The sequence below is a fragment of the Lytechinus variegatus genome, chromosome 2 (assembly GCF_018143015.1).
Source record: "Lytechinus variegatus isolate NC3 chromosome 2, Lvar_3.0, whole genome shotgun sequence".
Taxonomy (NCBI): Eukaryota; Metazoa; Echinodermata; class Echinoidea; order Temnopleuroida; family Toxopneustidae; genus Lytechinus; species Lytechinus variegatus.
In genome coordinates, this window is record NC_054741.1 from 50246837 (window position 1) to 50266501 (window position 19665).

Genomic DNA, 19665 nt, shown 5'->3' on the forward strand with positions numbered 1-19665 from the left:
CAAAAAACGACTTAAATTATTTCTCCTGAATTATTACTAAATATTCAATTCATCAATTTCAAATTAGGCCTTCAGTGTTAAGTGGAAAACCTTTAATAATTTGTATATACTGTGAATGATTCATATATATATTTTTTAAAATATGATGCATATGATTTGTATAATAATGTATATATTCCATAATGTAAATATTGTTACGTTTTTTGTTTGTTTGTTTTATTTCGTTTTTTACAAAAAAAGGCAATTCAGTTGCTATAAAAAAGTAATTAAAACAATAAGGGGGGCCTACATTTTACAAGCTCTGCTTTTTAGTTGGCCCTCCCTCCCTTTCAAATATTTATATATCTCGATCTGATGATTGTCTATTGTAATTTTAGAATGTAATTTATTTTTTTGTATGTACTTCAAATGTGATTGTAATATGTTACTATGTCAATTGAATTATAATTGTAAATATGAAATTGAAAGTGGAAAATAAATAATTGAATTGAATTGAATATAGTAGAATGCCTTACAATTTTTCCTCGAAATTAATCCCCATAACTGACCAGGCACCAGAAAACCCACAGAAAATCGCCAGAAATTAAATTTCATTTAAATAGCCCTTGTGAAAGAGGAGATTTGAAGCTTATAACTCATCAACAATGATTGATCATAACCCTCTCAAGTAAGAGGAAAATACTCACTACCATGGAATACTCCTTTCGATTAAAAGGGGATTAACAATCACTTGCCTATTGAAGAGCACTTACTATTCGACTATTGTGTATTGTACACAATAGGAAGATTAAAAATAAGTAGAATTTCATTAGTAGGAATGATCAGATTGCCCCCCCCCCAAAAAAAAAAAAAGTTCACACACTGATTACGTACATCCCATCCATTAGTTTTAACAAGTATCAATGTTACATCTTATCCTGTCTTGAATTTATAGGGGTTCAAAGAGAGATAAAAACAAAACATGATTACAATTAACTAAAATAGACAAAAAGGTCAAACACTCAGAAATTACACTTTAGATTTGATTGGTACATCCATTTTTTTTAAAGTAAATAGGGGAGAATATACACTTTCAGAAACACCAAAATCCTGAATTCGAGCTTTCTGACCAAAATATTTTTAATTCGTTCTAATTGAAAATCACACAGTGCGACTTGTTGTAGATTTTGTAGTGCTGGATCACTTCACCCACCAACCACGAATATAACAATACCGTGTTTTGTGAAAAGCGCTCCGAATTTTTGTCATTCTTTAGGATATAGGATATTTTTCATCAGGGAATATACTCCTTGATTGAGGCTAAACTTATTTAAAACATATAGTTTTAGTAGAGTCAGGAGGGCTGACTCAGATAGGTTTCGGATGGCGAGAGGGGGTAAAGACAATGCACACGATTTTCGGGGCGTTCTGAGCGCCAAATTATAATGCGGAATTTTGCACGAGAAGCATACCGAAAAATTTACAATTTTATATGTTTAATAGTATTTTGTGTTAAGTTTCATGTTTCTTTTCAAACAAATTTTGGCAATGGATTCTTATTTTTCATTTTTGTCAAAATTATTGGCATGGTAAATCGATATGTTTGCTGCATCCCCAATATTTTAAGACGTTCGCCCCCATAATATAGATGAAGAATTCTCGATCAAATATTTTTAAAATGCGATTTTTTTTTTCGATCGGTCGATAAGCCCCCTCGCAGTTTTTTGATGGGGAACTTGCTGATTGGTCAGTATAAAGCTATCAAAAATAGCCATTCTCATTGTTAAAAGCAACTTTGAAAATTTTTCAAGCCCCCAGAACCCCCCCCCCAAAAAAAAAAAATAAATAAATAATAATCTAGAATCACGCGTCATAATCATGTGAAATTTATTTTACTTAATAATCAGAGATCGGGCACTATCCTGTAACAGATTTGGGTGTGAGTAGTTTATTACTGCACATTTTATAACAGACTTCGATGGAAATTTTGGTGTTATATACTTTGTTTTTTCTCAATATGTTTAAATCATATATTGTAGCGCATTTTACTTTTAGATCTTTATGACGAGAAACTTGATCGTTCAGTGCCCTTAATCGTATGTGTTATCTGGTAAAGGTGGTTATGGTAATGATGCTGATTTTTTTTTACCTGATTGCTAAGAAAGCATGAGTGCTTGTAAGCTAGCGACCAGAGGACTGACAGCGTAAGGTCCTCTCCGAAGGACCTGGTAATGAGGATTAATGCCTCACCAAAAGGGCACTAGCGCACCAAATGGGAGTCGAATCCGGGTCACCGGAATCCGAAACCCCCGATTTGTAGACTTATAGATTTGCATCATGTGAAATTTATTTTACTTAATAATCAGAGATCGGGCACTACTAGCCTGTAACAGATTTGGGTGTGAGTAGTTTTTTACTGCACATTTTATAACAAACTTCGATGGAAATTTTGGTGTTATATCCTTTGTTTTTTCTCAATATGTTTAAATCATATATTGTAGCGCATTTTACTTTTAGATCTTTATGACGAGAAACTTGATCGTTCAGTGCCCTTAATCGTATATGTTATCTGGTAAAGGTGGTTATGGTAATGGTGGTGATTTTTTTTCACCTGATTGCTAAGAAAGCATGAGGGCTTGTAAGCTAGCGACCAGAGGACTGACGGCGTAAGGTCCTCTCCGAAGGACCTGGTAATGAGGATTAATGCCTTACCAAAAGGGCACTAGCGCACCAAATGGGAGTCGAATCCGGGTCACCGGAATCCGAAACCCCCGATTTGTAGACTTATAGATTAGCATAGGTATGAAACAAGTCATTCGGATACTATGTTTTCAATTATTTGTGTAAACTTGTCATGCATTGCAGAGATAGTCATAAAATAAAATGCGTGTTTCATCCATCTCCATCATGTAATCATTAAGAATAATGTGTTTAAGGTGATTGTTGTTATAATCTTATTTAATTTTCATAAATAAATAACAGGGTTCCATATGGTATCAATAAATATTAATATAGACCTACACTGTGGCAATACATTCGAGTGGTTATTTTCTATCCTTTGTATGCATTTATCGAGCTGGTAGTTTGAATTCTTTTTTAGGTGATGGAGTCTTAATAACTGGAATGTACTTTTGATACCTGGATGTTGTAATTCATGAAAATTATAGCAGACAAAGATATGCGAGAAAAAGATTCGTGTATTACCACTCAATGACAATGCCATTGAATGAAAGTTGAATTTGATTACCAAGAAGCACATTTATCAAATAAGTCTAAAGCCAAAACAAAATTATACTTACCATGTTTACATTCAGTTGTAACTTTGAAAAACTTAATTTCAACCCATATTATAATCAAGAACACTCGATTTTCAATGTGTTCGTGCATTTTGCTCGATGGGTCACGAGTACCTAAATTACATTGTAGTTATGTGTGTAGTGTGGGGAAGGTGTGGCGTGTGTGAGAGGATGGTGAAAGATCGAGTGATAAGGAAGAGGGAGAGAACATGTACGGTGTGCGTGTGGGGAGGCCATGGGGATGATTGTGCGTGTGCTGGTGCGTGAACGCGCGTGTATGTGAGGATATTACGTTTTGTGTTTGTGTACGGAATTGTAAAAATTGCACAAAATATACAGGCGGACACTTGGCGTGCCATACATGAAAGTGTCTGTGCTTATATCCTTATTAAGATTTTTATTTCAAAGCTCACAATTGCAAGCTCATATTTTCATTGATTTGACCTGTTTCAAACCAACTTAACATCATGTTTTTCACTTTGATTATGTATTTAAAAAAAAATCCTTTTTTCCTTTTAGTTATGTCGTTCAGATTTATTAAGAGATGTATACATAAAAGCCAAATGTTATTATTTAGAAATATTCAATTCAATCCAATCAACGGCCTTATGTGTATTTCTCAAGTCCAATATAATGCCTTATCTACTGAAAATAATAAAATAGAAATATTGTTTTATATAACAAACCAATTTTGATTGACGCATATATTCCTTTTTTGAATGTGAGGGCCATTCAAAATACAAAATTCAAAATACAATGTTTTTTACTCCCACAGACCGACATGAAATAATTAAAGTAGTACAAGCTTCAACATCAAAGAAGTCAACAGGCTATGATGGTATTAGTTCAAAACTGTTAAGGCAAATTGTAACATGTATTGTTTCTCCATTGGAACATATTTTAACTTTCTTCCCGTTTTCTTTTCTACTTCTCTTCTCCTTTCCTCGCCCTTCTTATCTTTGTATTGTATTTTGTGTATTGTATATATTTGTCCACAGGCGTATCCCGCCACAAGCATTATGCTTCTAGGGACATACGCCTTCCTCTTTACACATAAGTTGTTTATATTTATATTCTTTATAGAAATTGATTTGAAGTGTATTCTTGTGAACAATAATGAATGTAACTTTGTAAAATGGAGGAAAATAAATGTTTATTTGAATTGAAAAAATTGAAAACTTATCACTCTCCACTGGATGCTTTCCTGATCTATTGAAAATAGCCAAAGTAATCCCGATTTATAAAAAAAGATGATCCTACCCAAGTTACAAATTATCGGCCTATTTCCCTCTTACCATGCATAAAAAAATATTAGAAAGAATTGTTTACAAACGATTGGATTCCTTTTTGTCATTTAATAAGATTATTACACCAGCCCAGTTTGGGTTCAGAAAAAAAATTATCTACCGATTTCGCAATAACCAAATTGCTGGATAAAGTTGTAAACTCACTTTCAAAAAAAAAAAACACACACCATTGCTTTATTTATGGACCTAAGTAAAGCTTTCTATGCCATTTACCATGGTATTTTCCTTCATAAGCAGTGGCGTAGCTAGGATTTTTTTCTTGGGGGGGGGGGCACTGGGGGGTCCTTGCTTTTTCAGGAGGGCACCATTTTTTCCGGTGTGTGTGTATGTGTTACAAGGGCGGATTTGACTTTCGCCCATAGGGGACGGGGACCGAAATTATCTTCACCTATTATTTTTCCCTATCAGTCACTTCTTAGTTTTATTCTTATAAAACAACATAAGCATGAAATAATCTCATAAGCCTTATCGAGCGCGAAGCGCGAGCAATTTTTTTTTTTTACTTTCATGTGTTTTTTCCTGAAAATTTAATATCCTGGGTAATGTTATGTGTGATCCTGAACAAGATTCGTATGTAACTAGATGGTTACTGCGAACGCCATGCGCGAGCAGAAATTTTTATTAACTGTTCTAGCATTATCGAAAAAGGACCTGTTAAAGACTGCTTACAGTTACCCACGAAAATGATATATTTCAATAATGAGAGCGCGAAGCGCGAGCAAAATTTTTTGACTATCCTACCTAAAAATATGGTCATTCCAACACTTTTTGTATTAATAAATGGGATAGGTATGTATAACTAAACAATCGATGCGAGCGAGAGGAAGAAAAGACCTAAAAGTCCTAAAACCGTAAATTTTGTAAATCATAAATAGGATATAGTTAATTGGGTGAAGCGTGAGCAGACAATTATTGATATTCTGATGTGAAACTGGATAATTTAAGTACACTTTGAATAAAGAGCATGCAGGCTATCGTGCATGTTTTAGATTTAGACCTAGAATCTTGTCATTCTGAATACCTTTTTTAATGGAACATTATGGAATACACGTAGACAATAGGAACTTGGCAAATCAAACAATGTGACCATGCAGCGTGAGCTTAAAATAAAACAGACATTTTACAGAGCACTTAAATTTGTAAATGTCGATGTTCGAGCTAAAATATGTTTTGTATATTGAATTCAAAACTTGCTCCATATCAGCCTATTGAGCAAGATATGAATCTCATCGAACAGGCAATTCTGGCGCGAAGCGCAAGCAAATTTTTTTACAGTAACATGAAAGTTTTTTTTTGCAAGTCTTCCCCTCACATTATTTCATTCCCTCGTCTTCCTTCTCTTATTTTCCACCTTTTTTCTTCTCTTTTCCCTTTTTCTTTTCTTCTTTCTCCCTTTTTTTTTTTGGTCTGCCAATTTTTTTCAGGGGGGGGGCACACCAAATCTCAGGGGGGCACGTGCCCCCCAGGCCCCCCCCCCCCGTAGCTACGCCACTGTTCAAAAGTTGTATAATTACGGGATAAGGGGCATGGCTTGGTCATGGATTAAGAGTTATCTTTCCAATAGGCAACAATTCGTTTTTATCAATGATGTTAAATCTCCTGTATTGTTTATCAATTGCGGCGTCCCGCATGGTTCTATTCTGGGACCTTTGTTATTTGTATTATACATAATGATATAGTAAATTCATCTTCCATTCTTTCTTTTATCATATTCGCCGATGATACTAATATTTTGTTATCTCACAAGAACTTACCAGAATTAATAAATATATGAATTTAGAATTAAATAAATTTTCATCATGGTTTAAATGTAATAAGTTATCTCTTAACATAAGTAAAACTCATATTATGCATTTTCAATCATCTCAAAGAAATGAAAATTTTACACAAGATATAAAAATTGATAATGTGCCTTTAGATAAAAAAAGAATACGTAATATTCCTTGGTATCACAACAGACAAGCATTTATCAAGGACTCCACACATAAGCAACGTGTCTTCCTCTGTAGCTAAGGAATTGGAATACTATGTAGACTAAAAAAATCTTACCAGAGAAATCTCTTGTTATGATGTATAATACATTGATTTTTACCTTATATTCACTACTGTAACCTCATTTGGGAGAATATCTGCAAGACAAGGCTTAATCATATAATTTTATTGCAAAAGAAAGCGGTTAGAATTTGTTCAAATGTTTAAGATAAATGATATTAATACTTTACAAATAGCAGTGTTTATGTATAGATATAATTACGACATGCTACCTCCAGTATTCACGGATTTATTTTCATATAATAACAATTTACACTCATATCCAACAAGAACATGCAATAATATTCACTTAAACAATCCCAGGACACTATTTGCACATAAAACACTAAGACGTCATGGACCTGATATTTGGAATGCATTGCAAGATTCAGTCAAGCTGACAAGATAATTTTATTCATTTTAACGCACAAGAATTGCAATTAAACCAATACCTAACCAAAAAAGTGAAAATCATTACCATTGTTATCATTATTTTAATTAGACACTGAATTTTATCTAGAACATGTATAAATTAAAATCAAACAACAAAACGTGTTATTTTATAAAATTCCATGCTAAGGACCAAGCATCTCCCTTGCCCCCCCCCTCCCAGTCCCTCATGCACCTGCACGTTTAATGACAGTAGACATTGTGGCTTTTTTCCAGGGTTGTTACGTTTTCAAGCTTTGCTTTTGTGACGACCCTTGCAACCGTCCTATTTATTGTGTAAGATATGTTTGAGGATTTATATACAAAACTATTCATTATCTTGATGTCAAGTTTCAGATATGTATTTTCTTGTCCAGACTTTTTTTATGAAAAATGTTGCAAAAACCAATAAATGAAATGAAATGAAAAAAGGCGATTTATGGTCAATTGAATTTTTTTTAGTATCAACATTGAAATCTTAACCAAAGTAATGGTTTTGAAGAGACCATGGTTTTGAAGAGACCGAGTTAATAAAACTTGGATATAAGGGTAATCAAGTGTCACTGATCGTCTTGCTTAACAAAATCAAAAGCAAAACATCTATCATATGAATATTAAAAAGAGAAAAATATTTCTGAATAATTGTGTAAGCAAAATACACGACATCGTCCTTGAAAATCACTCTAAATCTATTTTTTCTAGGTAATTTTTAAAATCTATTTATAAGCGTGACTACTAATACACAATTATAATACGATTATTATTGGCATGTCATCACGTACAACTATTGAATTGATACAAATGAATACTTTTTTCTAATGTAATACGTTTGCAATGGAAAACCGATCAATTATTCATTTATTGTCTTTTTATCATAGTAGCTTGCATTTAATCATTTATTATTTGTATATTCTCTGTATATAATTAAATTATGTCCTTTGATTTTTGTATGCAAACTTAACATTTTCAACCTGCGAGCTGCTAATTTTATATTGTTTTTAAACAAACAACAAACAACGGTAAGCGAGATTACCGAAGATGCAAATACTTCTTATTACTCTGATGTGTATTTTATGTAAATAAGGTAATCAGTCTATTATTATTTTCTACGCTTGCTCGTAAAATGTAGGATAAAGTATCGTTCCGGACAGCAAACACAGCGGTGAATCCAGCCTTCGCGAACCGGGGGAGGGGGCGGAATTCAGTTTTTTTTTCAGCCATATTTTCCCCTATCGGCCGCTCGAAGTTAATTTTTGTTTGTTCATTTAAAGGGGTAGTCCTAATTTCTTAAAGATATATAATAATTTTAAAAAATCTTTATTTAAATATTGTGAGTGCGAATCGCCAGCTATTTTTTTATTTTATGTATTTTGTCCTAAAATTTGATCATTCTGGGCCATGTTTGTGATCCTGAAGAAGATGTTTAAGCAACTAAATAATTATATTCGAGATCATGAGACCTAAAAACGGGACTTTTTATTCATGTTTTGTAAACCATGAAAAGGATGAGTAATTGGAGATCTTCCCGCATTAATAATGCTAGCGCAAAGCGCGTGCAGAAAATCTAAAAAGATGGTCAATTTAATTTCTATGTTTCAAGCAATTTCTACATGTTTTAGGGAGACTGTGAGATGGATGTGGATCGCATTAAGATCCGATATTATTCATTATTATTACTTTGAGTTTTGACATAGGACCGGACATTCTAAGGACATTATATCATGATATGAAAATGATGACTATCTTCCTATTCCTCTTCCTAACCACGAGATGAAACTTGTCGATATTCCATTCTGAAAAAGGGACAATTTAATTACTAGTCTTAATCATTAATCTAATAAGCCTAATGAGAGCGCGAAGTCTATTAATATGATGGCATGAAAACTGGAAATTTCAAGCACTTTAATTTGTAATTATGAATAAGATGCATGAGTTAATTTATCTTTAACAATTAATGCGAGCGTAAGTTGCGAGCCGAAATTTAGATAATCTGTCATTAAATGGGGATTTTAAGTAGTTTGATATAGAATTAATATTGAAATATACATAACTCAACAACCAAATGTGACCGTGCAGCGCTAGCTGATACGTTTTTGGCAATTGGACCTGAGTAGGGATGTTTTGAGAACTTTATGCACTACACGAAAATAATAGGTCCCTGATAAATCAAATCAAATCAAAGCGCGAGCAAAGTATGTTAACATTAAGGCCATAAAACTCACCTTTTTACAGAGGACTTTTTAAAAATCAATTTGTAAATCCAACAAAATAAAAAAGTTCTATTTCCGAGCTGAAATATGCTTTGTGTATTGACTTCCAAACTAGGTATTTTAAGCGCTATATTGAGCAAGATATGTAAATCACCTAACAGGCAATGCGAGCGCAAAGCGCGAGCGAAAATTTTATACGTTGACATAACAGATTTTGTTTATTTTTCAAGTCTTCCCCTCATCTTATTTTATTCACTAGTCTTTCTCCCTTTTTCTCCTCTCTTTTCCCTCTTTTATTTTTCTTTCTTTATCCCTTTTTTTCTCAGCCAATAGGGGGGGGGGCGGGCCCCTTGCCCTCCCCCTGGATCCGCCTATAAGCAAACAATTAATACCTCAGTCACATCGGTTCCGCGTGGGTTGGAGGTCTCGTTTTCATCTGGGCCCCGCGTGGGTTCAAGTATAATTTTTTTTTCATCTGGGTTCTTTGTGGTTCCCAAATGGACCCCATGTGGATTCAATGTGATTGAAGCACATTTTTACAACTCCATACTCAACATTTCACTTTCATACTCAAGCCATATCAACTTATCCTATCCTAAACTCCTATATTCTATTCCTAAATCTTTGCTAATCGTATCCTATATACCTATCCACCAAGTATATATTCTATGTATTGAGCAAGTTCAATATATATTTGACAAATCGTGGTTAACAATTTCCAAATTTAACCCCAAAACATTCTTCTAAATTCTGATTGCATATCTCACCCACCCAAAAAATGCTAACGCGAAGCGCGAGCTGAAAATTGTTGATAATCCGACCTGGAAACTGGAAATTTTAAGCACTTTGTTTAAACATGAACAGGATGGATATCTTTTCAACCAACTAACGCGAATCGTGAGCCAATCTTTTTACATCACGTAAAATGTGTTACTTCAGAAAAGGGTCTTTCATTTTGAAAAAAGGGCATATTTAATCTTGACATGTATATTTTCCAATTCCATTTGAAAAAGAGCACTTTTCATTTTGAAAAAAAAAATCTTGATGGGAAATTGGGGGAGGGGAGTACTCCTGCCCCACCCCATCGGTTCCGCCGCCCCTGTGTGGTCTGAATCTATGAAAAGACAATAGGGTTGACCACAGTTTGTTGGCACACATTTTAGTATTATGTGCAACGCCTCAAAATGACTTTTTCAAAAAGGGCAGCCAAACTAAGTTTGCCAACTGACATCAAACTGCACAGCAAAGTCGTCAACGTCAGTATGAGGCAGTAACAAATCATACACTTGTTACATCGATACATATGAAATATAATCCTATCATAATTATTATGAATCCCCATCATTCTCAAAACATAGGGTTGAAATCCCTACCATCATGACCATCTTGATCCCATTTAGAACTACCTATGTAATAACCCAAGTCGAATATTATTGGACCAGATTAAACCCACATAGGTCCATTATGTGTATTACCATCCTGATCCAATACCCATCTATACCTAACTGGGATATATCTTTTCACATAAAACCCATATGTTTCCCATATACTAACTACCATAATCATCCCATTTATAAATATAGATCTATAACCAAAGTTGGGTATATGAACGTGATTATAAAATCCCCATCGGTCCCACATTGTATATGGACCGTCTTGATCCCATGTATTTAGAAATACCTATCTGTAACCTTACTGGGATATATGGGCACAGATAAACCCACATGCGCCCCTTATGGTTTTGCCCATGCTCCTGACCCCTTGAAGTGGAATTTATATGGGAAGTATGGGCCCATGTGAGATCGACATGGGACTCAGATGTAAAAACCAAATGGAACTGTATTTTGATGTCGGCTGGGTAGGCTGATCCGGGAATAGCCCCCCCCCCTTTTTTGCAGAACAAAAAAAATAGAAAGGGGGATAGAAAGGAAATAAAAAAAGAAGGGAAAAGAGTCGAGGAAGACGAATGAATGAAATAGAGTGAGGGAAAGACTTGGAAAATACAAAAAAAAATCTTTCAGGTCATTATACATGTTATAAGTTATACAAATTTTCGCTCGCAATCCGCACTCTGATTGCACGTTCGACGAGATACATAACTTGCCTAAAAAACTTATACATACGCATTTCGTTCAGGATCACAAACATTGCCCAGAATGTTCTATTTTCAGGACAAATTTCATTAAATTTTAAATAAAAAAAAACTCACGAATCGAGCTCGCACTATTTCAATAGGGCTTATGAGATTATTATATATTTATGTTGTTTTATAAGAATAAAGCTAAGAAGTGACTGTTAGGTCCACCCCTGCAAAGAAACAAACAAAAACAGCATCGAGCGACGGTCAATCAGGGATGGGTGCATTTTTTGCCCCCCCCCCATTGATGAAAGCTGAATCCGCCCCTGAGAATCTATGAGCGTCAAAACTTGGAAAGGGCAATTTTGGTGCTTTCTTGGGTGCTAGTTTTCTCCAGATGGTGACTACCATCTGTGCTTTTCTAGTAGTTAAAAAAAAATAGAAATAGAAGAGAATAGGAAACAAAGAAAGAAAGAGGATGGTAAAGGACAGAAGAAAGAAAAGTATAAAATAGAGTTCTGGTTCGAAACATGAAAATATGCTATTATAATAAACACGACGTCACCCTTACGTCCCTTTGTTACTCTACCAAAGTAATTTGACGCTGGCCCTGAATTCCCCGCTGCGTACATCAGACACGAACTCGCACCAAATATAGAGAACTTACATTATTACAAAGGAGACAAAAGTTATCTTGATTCTCTTTTAGATTATTCATAGTACCGTAAAAGACAGCTCCAAGGTTCAAGAGGAGTGATCAGTATTTCGTAATTTAACAAAATGCAAAAAAGTAAGGGGGTTTTAAGACAGAGTACAAAAAAGAAACTTTGTCATAATTTGTTTGAAAACTGTGAAATATGTATCAGTGTTGGTACGTGGAAGAAAGAGCTTCAGCTAGAATCTCATAAATCTTCTCGCGGGAAGCTTTTTGGTCCGATACCCCCCGAAACCTGATAACTGATTAAAAACCTCACATTAAGTGGTTATTAATAGTATTTTTTCTTGCTTTCATCATCAGAAACATCACAAACACGTTAAGCTATGTTGGAACTTTTTCACTATGCATGGATCTTGGTCTGCCTTGGCCTAATTTTGAGCAGCGAGGCACAACAAGATCGGAATCAAATCATTCTTGAAAATGGAGCATTTCAAAACATTCTTATCGCTATACCCAAAGCGATCGAAGAAGATTCAAGAATCATTGAAAATATCAAGGTAAGAATATTATTTAATATAAGATATGAGGAGCCAATGGTATGACAACCCCGATTTCGATGACCATTTACAAATGCATCTTGATGATTTCGATCGCTAAATTACCAAATTGAAAATTAGGATTATGATGGACATCTAATGAAAAGTTGTGTACATGAACTGCAGTACATTCTTTAACCAATTAATGTTCTGGATGGGTATTTTGGATATTCAGCATCGCCTCTCAACTGAAAACTTTCTACATCAGCTACATCATGTGTTAATCTTAATCCAGGTGGGTGTTTCATAAAGCTTTTCCTTTAATAGCTAATATCGACTTTAAGAACGACTGTTGAACCTTTCTCATGCGCTAAATATTCACCAATTAATATTTGATGGTGAATATCATTTACCAAAAGAAAGGATCACCAGTTGTTCTTGAAGTCACTCTTAACTTACGAAAAGCTTTATGAAACGGCCTCCAGGGTCCATTGAAGTATTGTGTAATACTATAATTCACTTTAGCCATGATTTAATGATACAAGCGAAAAGTATATCTCAACTTAGATACCGAAAACAAAATTGGGATAATACTCTGCATGTCATGGATTAATGATCCAAAACATAATTTGCACCATTCCGCTTGAAAAAGGTTAGTATGAATCACAATGTTATTATGGTTTTGAAATCACAGGACATCTTCACAAAGGGGTCGTCCGTCTTATTCTCTGCCACCAATCGGAGAGTCTATTTTGGAAGTATAAAGATTCTAGTCCCCCATAACTGGACCAGGCAGGTAGAATATGAGATTGCCCAGCTGGAGGCCTATGAGAATGCTAACGTCATCGTTACAGATCAACAGTCTAATCATCGTCCACACGTTCAGAACCCAATCCGTTGTGGCCGAGAAGGACAATTTATAGAACTATCCAAGACATTCCTGATCGACCCTGAACTGCGTCAAAATCAATTTGGAGATTCTGGTAAGACAAGCGTGATTTATATCATTCCGTTTGTTAAGTTAACGAATTCATATTTAAATGTACATAGGATTCCAAGTTAAGTACTAGTTTTAAATGGAGTCCCACAAGGTTAAACCTTGGGCCTTCTTATATTTCCCGTTTATGCCCGTAATTCCTATGAACGTTTAATCACTAGATTTCCAAACATAACCTAGGGGCGGCAGGATCCCTGAAATAATGAACGAATTCTTTAAGTTTGACAATCTTAACAACTAATTGGTTGAGAAAATAAGCTGAATTTGATATTCTCTGGGTTTACGGGTATACATCAACACCTAAATCAACACACTCTCTTTAACAATCATTCTCAAGGTTTAATGTGTTTGGAGTGGCTATTCAACCGCAGAGGTAATGATTTGTATGAACTTCAAGACGAAGAATAAGGAGAAAAATATTGAATGTTTAAAAAGATGTTTGAAATATGATTAGAATTATGAACAGTGTATCACAAATGTACAATTTTTTAAGTAGATCGTGACATAATTTTGTTCTTACAATAAACACCATTGTCCCCATGATGATAAAGAGAGTATTTTGCTTTATGTTCTCATGTTCTCTTGTTTTTTTAAAAAAACGTGTCATTTTGCATATTGGAAGAGATAGATTAGTTTTACCGTACATCACAATGACATTACCGCTACAGCCAAACTGAAATTCAAATAGAGATTACTACTTTAAATACCTCCTAACAATCTTATTGATTAGTCGATTTCGTTCAGACGATCTGTTCCTCTGATTTTTATTGTTAACAACTGTACACCAGCGTTTGGGTCACCTATTTAATATTTTCCATGTGTAGTACATTCATGACCAAGTAGTGTATGCCCAGGCTATTGTCCAGAAAACATTATTTTGATTTTAATCTAAATCCTTGTTTTGGTAGGTAAGGTAATTGCTCGTCAGTTTGCCAAACTCCGCTGGGGTGTTTTCGATGAAGATTACGTACCAGGAACCGATGCTGACCCTTACTACCCATCAAACGCTGTAACGGCTAGTAATGGATTTGAAGGAACAAGATGCTCTTCAGAAGTTCGTGGAGATCTTCTTGATGAGAATACTGGATCACCATGTCAGAACGATAATAAAGGGAATTTACCCGACTCTTGTAGATTCGTACCTAGCAATGTCGGGCAATCAGCTCGGGCATCGTTGATGTTCGCGTCTAATATCCACTCGGTAAGATTTAATTCGTAGAGGGGATACGGGGAATTTGGTGCCTTAAATGACAATTCCTATTTCATGCCCCCCCAAAAAAAAAATCACATTCTCTTGTCATGCTTGTTGTACCTGATCTTCATTATTTTTATACAAAAACATTTGTAATGTCAGCCGAAATCCCAGCATGCCAATGCGAGCCAAAAATCTGACGATTGTTAAAATCACGATTATGTTTGTCATCAGTTTTATGTGGAAAAAAAATAGAATTGGTTCTGACTGTTGAAAATGCAGGACAAAAATCCCTCGGCATATTCAACATATTTTTATCGCTGCTCGCACGACACGTTCAAAAAGGATCACACAACTCTATTATCATTAGTTGTATCTTTGCCAAAGATTTAACAATTTGATTCTCCCTTATTTTGGTTTTACATATTTAAGCCAACCTGCAAGACGAATTTCCATTATGGAAAATATTTGTGCATAGACTCCATTTGGTGTATTTTATTAGATTTATTTTCATATATCGCATCTATTGTATTTTGGCATTTGGTTTCTACTTTTCTGTATCTTGGGGGATAAAAATGATTTCTACTCTCATGTGTGTGCGTGTTTGTGTGAGGGGGTGTTCACCGTATAAGTGTGGTCTATTTAGCGAGTAAGGGGATGGGGTACAAAATAATCGGCCCATTTCATAATTTCTGACAAGCAAAAAAGGCCATCACTCTAGTCATCCTCCTTGACGCCGCGCCGGGAATGTGGGGGGGGGGGGGGCAAAATATGTACCCTCTATCATATTTTAAAAATAATTTTGATATTTTTCATCTATGAGAGGAGGGAGATGGGGGTCTTTATTCTGGTGGTTTCTTTTGAAAGATTAACTGAATAAACACAATAAATTTAATAATTTATACATATGAATTATACATTTCATATACGCCTACGTATATATATGATAATAATAATAATGCGAGAAACATGCACATTTATACATTTATACATTAACAAATATGCTTTGAAAAATATGAATGAAGAAAAAAAAAGGTAGGTGTACCTTAAAGCAAGGTTCAACAATGCTATCTACCCTTTGGTAGCAGCCGAGTCATGGTGGCGTTTATTTACCCAAAGTTTTCACTCATATTTCTTTAATGGGAAATGGAAGAAAGGAAAGAGACAGTAGGAGTAATGTCATGGCCGTTTTTTTTTGTCTCACCTGCATAGCAGAGTGAGACTATGGCGCCGCTTTTCCGACGGCGGCGGCGGCGTCAACATCAAATCTTATCCTGAGGTTGTTTTTGAAATGACATCATAACTTAGAAAATATATGGACCTAGTTCATTAAACTTGGACATAAGGTTAATCAAGTATCATCAAACATCCTGTATGAGTTTCACGTCAAATGACCAAGGTCAAAGGTCATTTAGGGTCAATGAACTTTGGCCGGTTTAATAATAATAATAATAATAATAAAGGTATATTTACCCAGGGTAGCCACTTCAGTTCCGAAAACTGTTCTCCCAGCGGCCCTGCTATTATTACCCGGCTAAGCTAGGCTACCTTCTCGGTGCACACAGCTTTTTGGGGAATTACTTCCTGCCGGTACCCATTTACCTCACCTGGGTCGAGTGCAGCACAATGTGGATAAATTTCTTGCTGAAGGAAATTACGCCATGGCCGGTTTGGGGATATCTGTTGAATTACAGTCAAAACTTTAAAAGTTTTTTGGATCTGATTCATGAAACTTGGACATAATAGTAATCAAGTATCACTTAACATCCTGTGCAAGTTTCAGGTCACATGATTAAGGTCAAAGGTCACTTAGGGTCAATGAACTTTGGCCGAATTGGGGGTATTTGTTGAATTACCATCATAACTTTAAAAGTATGTTGGTCTAGTTCATAAAACTTGGACATAAGAGTAATCAAGTATCACTGAACATCCTGTGCACATTTTAGGTCACATGACCAAGGTCAAAGGTCAATGAAATTTGGCCATAATGGGGGTATCTGTTGAATTACCATCATAACTTCGCAAGTTTATTGATCTGACTTTTGAAACTTGGACATAAGAGTAATCAAGTATCACTGCATATCCTGTGCAAGTTTCAGGTCACATGATCAAGGTCAAAGGTCATGTGAGGTCAATGAATTTTGGCCACATTGGGGGGTATTTGTTGAATTACCATCCTATCTCTGTAAAGTGTATTGGTCTAGTTCATAAAACATGGAAATAAGAGTAACCCAAGAATCACTGAACATCTTGTGCGAGTTATAGTAGTTTTCAAAGTCAGCACTGCTGCTATGTTGAATCGCGTGATGCAGGTGAGACGGCCAGAGGCATTCCACTTGTCTGGAGACTCATTCACATTTAAATATACTACTTTTGTATACTTTTGTCATGTCATTCTATAAAATATAGACCTACTTGTTTGATGTTCAGTGTTTAATGTTATTGAAATGAAGTAAAGATTATACAGTTTGCTTTGAATTTACATTTATCAAAATTTGTCTCTTTTTAAATACAAAAAAGTCAGTGTATGAGATGGTTTGTGGGTGTGGGGGTGGGGTGTGTATGTGTAATTATGGAAAGAAGGCCCTTGTGCCAATGCTTCTTCTATAAATTATTGATCGAGAAGATTGAAGAATTTCTAAATTTCTGATCTTGTCAATGACTTTTATCAAATTTGATTATATGCTACGCATGCACCTGAGTAAATATTATTCAGTTTTGTTCTTTTCTTTTCTAACAATGGACTCAAGCAATAATTCTCGAATCGGGACAGTCCCATCTGTGGCCCAGTTTCTTCATGCGGTTCAGAAGAATAAGTTGTGGGAAAACCAAGAATCAGATCGATGAAAGTTTGAGAGCAATAAATTGAACAAACAGTGAGTTAGTTCTGAGCGTTTAAATGTTGAGAGTGTGAATAGAGGCGCGATAGCTCAGTCGGTAGAGCGGGGGTTTTGGATTCCGGTGACCCGGATTCGATTCCCTAGTGGTGCGCTAGTGCCCTTTGGTAAGGCATTTGTCCTCATTACCAGCTCCCTCGGAAAGGACTTTAAGCCGTTGGTCCCCTGGTTGCTTGCTCACAGGCATTTGTGCTTTCTTAGCAGTCAGGTAAAAAACCTCGGTATATTAAAAAACACTCCCCTTTTCTCATTGAAAAATATTCAATTCATTTATTCAATACTTTCATTAAAAACAATAACATAGACAATATATAATACAAATAATTATGACATTAATCGTAAGCAAAATGATACAAAAAAAATCAAGAATGAAAAATGAATTTACTTTGATACATATGAAGTATAAGGAGAGGCAAAAAGGCTGAGCCTTATATAAAAGCCAAGCTCCAAACATGATTATAAACCAAATAATATATTACCGATTTACATGATTTAAACAAAAGATACAATTTTAAAGGGACGTGCATACATGCAATCATCAGCACCTATTCTGAAAAAAACTGGACAGACACATACATACACACCCACAAACACCACACACATATCTTATTGAGTATAGATTATTGCACCTGTGAATAGTTTTTAAGTAAATAAAATTTCATTTTCCTTTTGAAACTATTTAATGATGGACTTAATTTTATTTCTAATGGTATGCTATTCCAGATTTGGGACTGAAAAAATATTATTTTTTAAAATTGATGTTCTTCCTAGGGGAATGTGAAAATTTTCTGCATACCTGGTTTGATATAAATGGATATCTTTATTCAACTGAAAATATTATAAAAGAGAACTTGGTAAGAGTTTTATTTTGTAACATATGAATAAATAAAAATTGCACAATGATAAATATATAAATCAGGCTTTTCACAGAGTTTTCAGTCTATGAAAGAGAGGCATGGTATGGGCAAGATATTGGCTGTGTGTAACACTTGTTCTATTTGTATTCTGCATACTGGAACATGCCCATATGATAATACAATACACCAGCACGTTAAGATATTTTGTTGCAGATGACACCAGTGTGTTCCTTCCATGTAAGTTTATTGTCAATTAAGACACCTATAGAAAAAGTTGTTTGTGTGACGTGATCAATAAATGAGTCTTTTACTTTAATTCTTATTTGAGTAATTTGATTCTTTGTAAATACCATGATTGTTTTCTTTGTATTAAGTCAATGTTTATTATCTTCCAACCATTTTACAATTTTATTGAATTAAAAATGAAATGTATTTTTAAGAACTGTAATGTCTTGGTGAGACATAAACACACAGTGTCATCTGCAAATAATATAAATTCTAATGTTTTAGAAATATTACAGACATCATTTAGATATAAAAGAAATAATAATGACCCGAAAATTGAACCTTGGGGCACTCCACATTTTACAGTCTCTTTCTGAGATTCATACTCATCTAATACTCAGCATTGTTTCGAATATCTAAATAAATTTTAAACCATTCTATTACAACACCCCGAAAACCACACTTTTCTAATTTTTCAACAAAATTATGTGATCAAGAGAATCAAATGCCTTACTAAGGTCTAAAAATAATCCAATTATGATTTCTTTATCGTCAAATGCATTTGATACTTTATGAATTAATTCAGAAATGGCAGAAGATGTGGAGTGCCCTGCTCGAAAACCAAATTGTACACCCCTTGCTTTTGCTCATTCTTTGTCAATCTTGTAGTACATCTTCTTGCATGAAAAGAACATCTGAACTATGGATAGACCTGATAAAAAATCATAATTTAAGTGAAATATTTACAAAAGCAATGGGGTCGTTGGATAGAGTAAGATCAGGGGGCGTTTCATCAATATTTTCGTCCGACAAGTTGTCAGATCTGACAACTTTCCTGGATTCTGATTGGTTGAGAAGCACTGTTACTATAGTAACTGTCGGATAAAACAGGACTTGTCGGATAAAACGACCGACAAGTCCTTTCATGAAACGTTCCCCAGACATCTTAATGATTGTATTGCAAATGAGAGGAT

General features: G+C 34.8%; 1 protein-coding gene across 1 annotated transcript in view; it reads left to right on the forward strand.

The window, feature by feature from the left end:
• The window catches only part of LOC121406848 (calcium-activated chloride channel regulator 1-like), an 81923-nt gene that overhangs the window by 41011 nt on the left and 21247 nt on the right, over positions 1–19665 (forward strand). The window contains exons 11-13 of the mRNA XM_041597719.1: positions 12430–12544; positions 13218–13506; positions 14429–14721. Of these exons, the coding sequence (XP_041453653.1) occupies positions 12430–12544; positions 13218–13506; positions 14429–14721 (697 nt within the window). The remainder of the gene's footprint in view (positions 1–12429; positions 12545–13217; positions 13507–14428; positions 14722–19665) is intronic.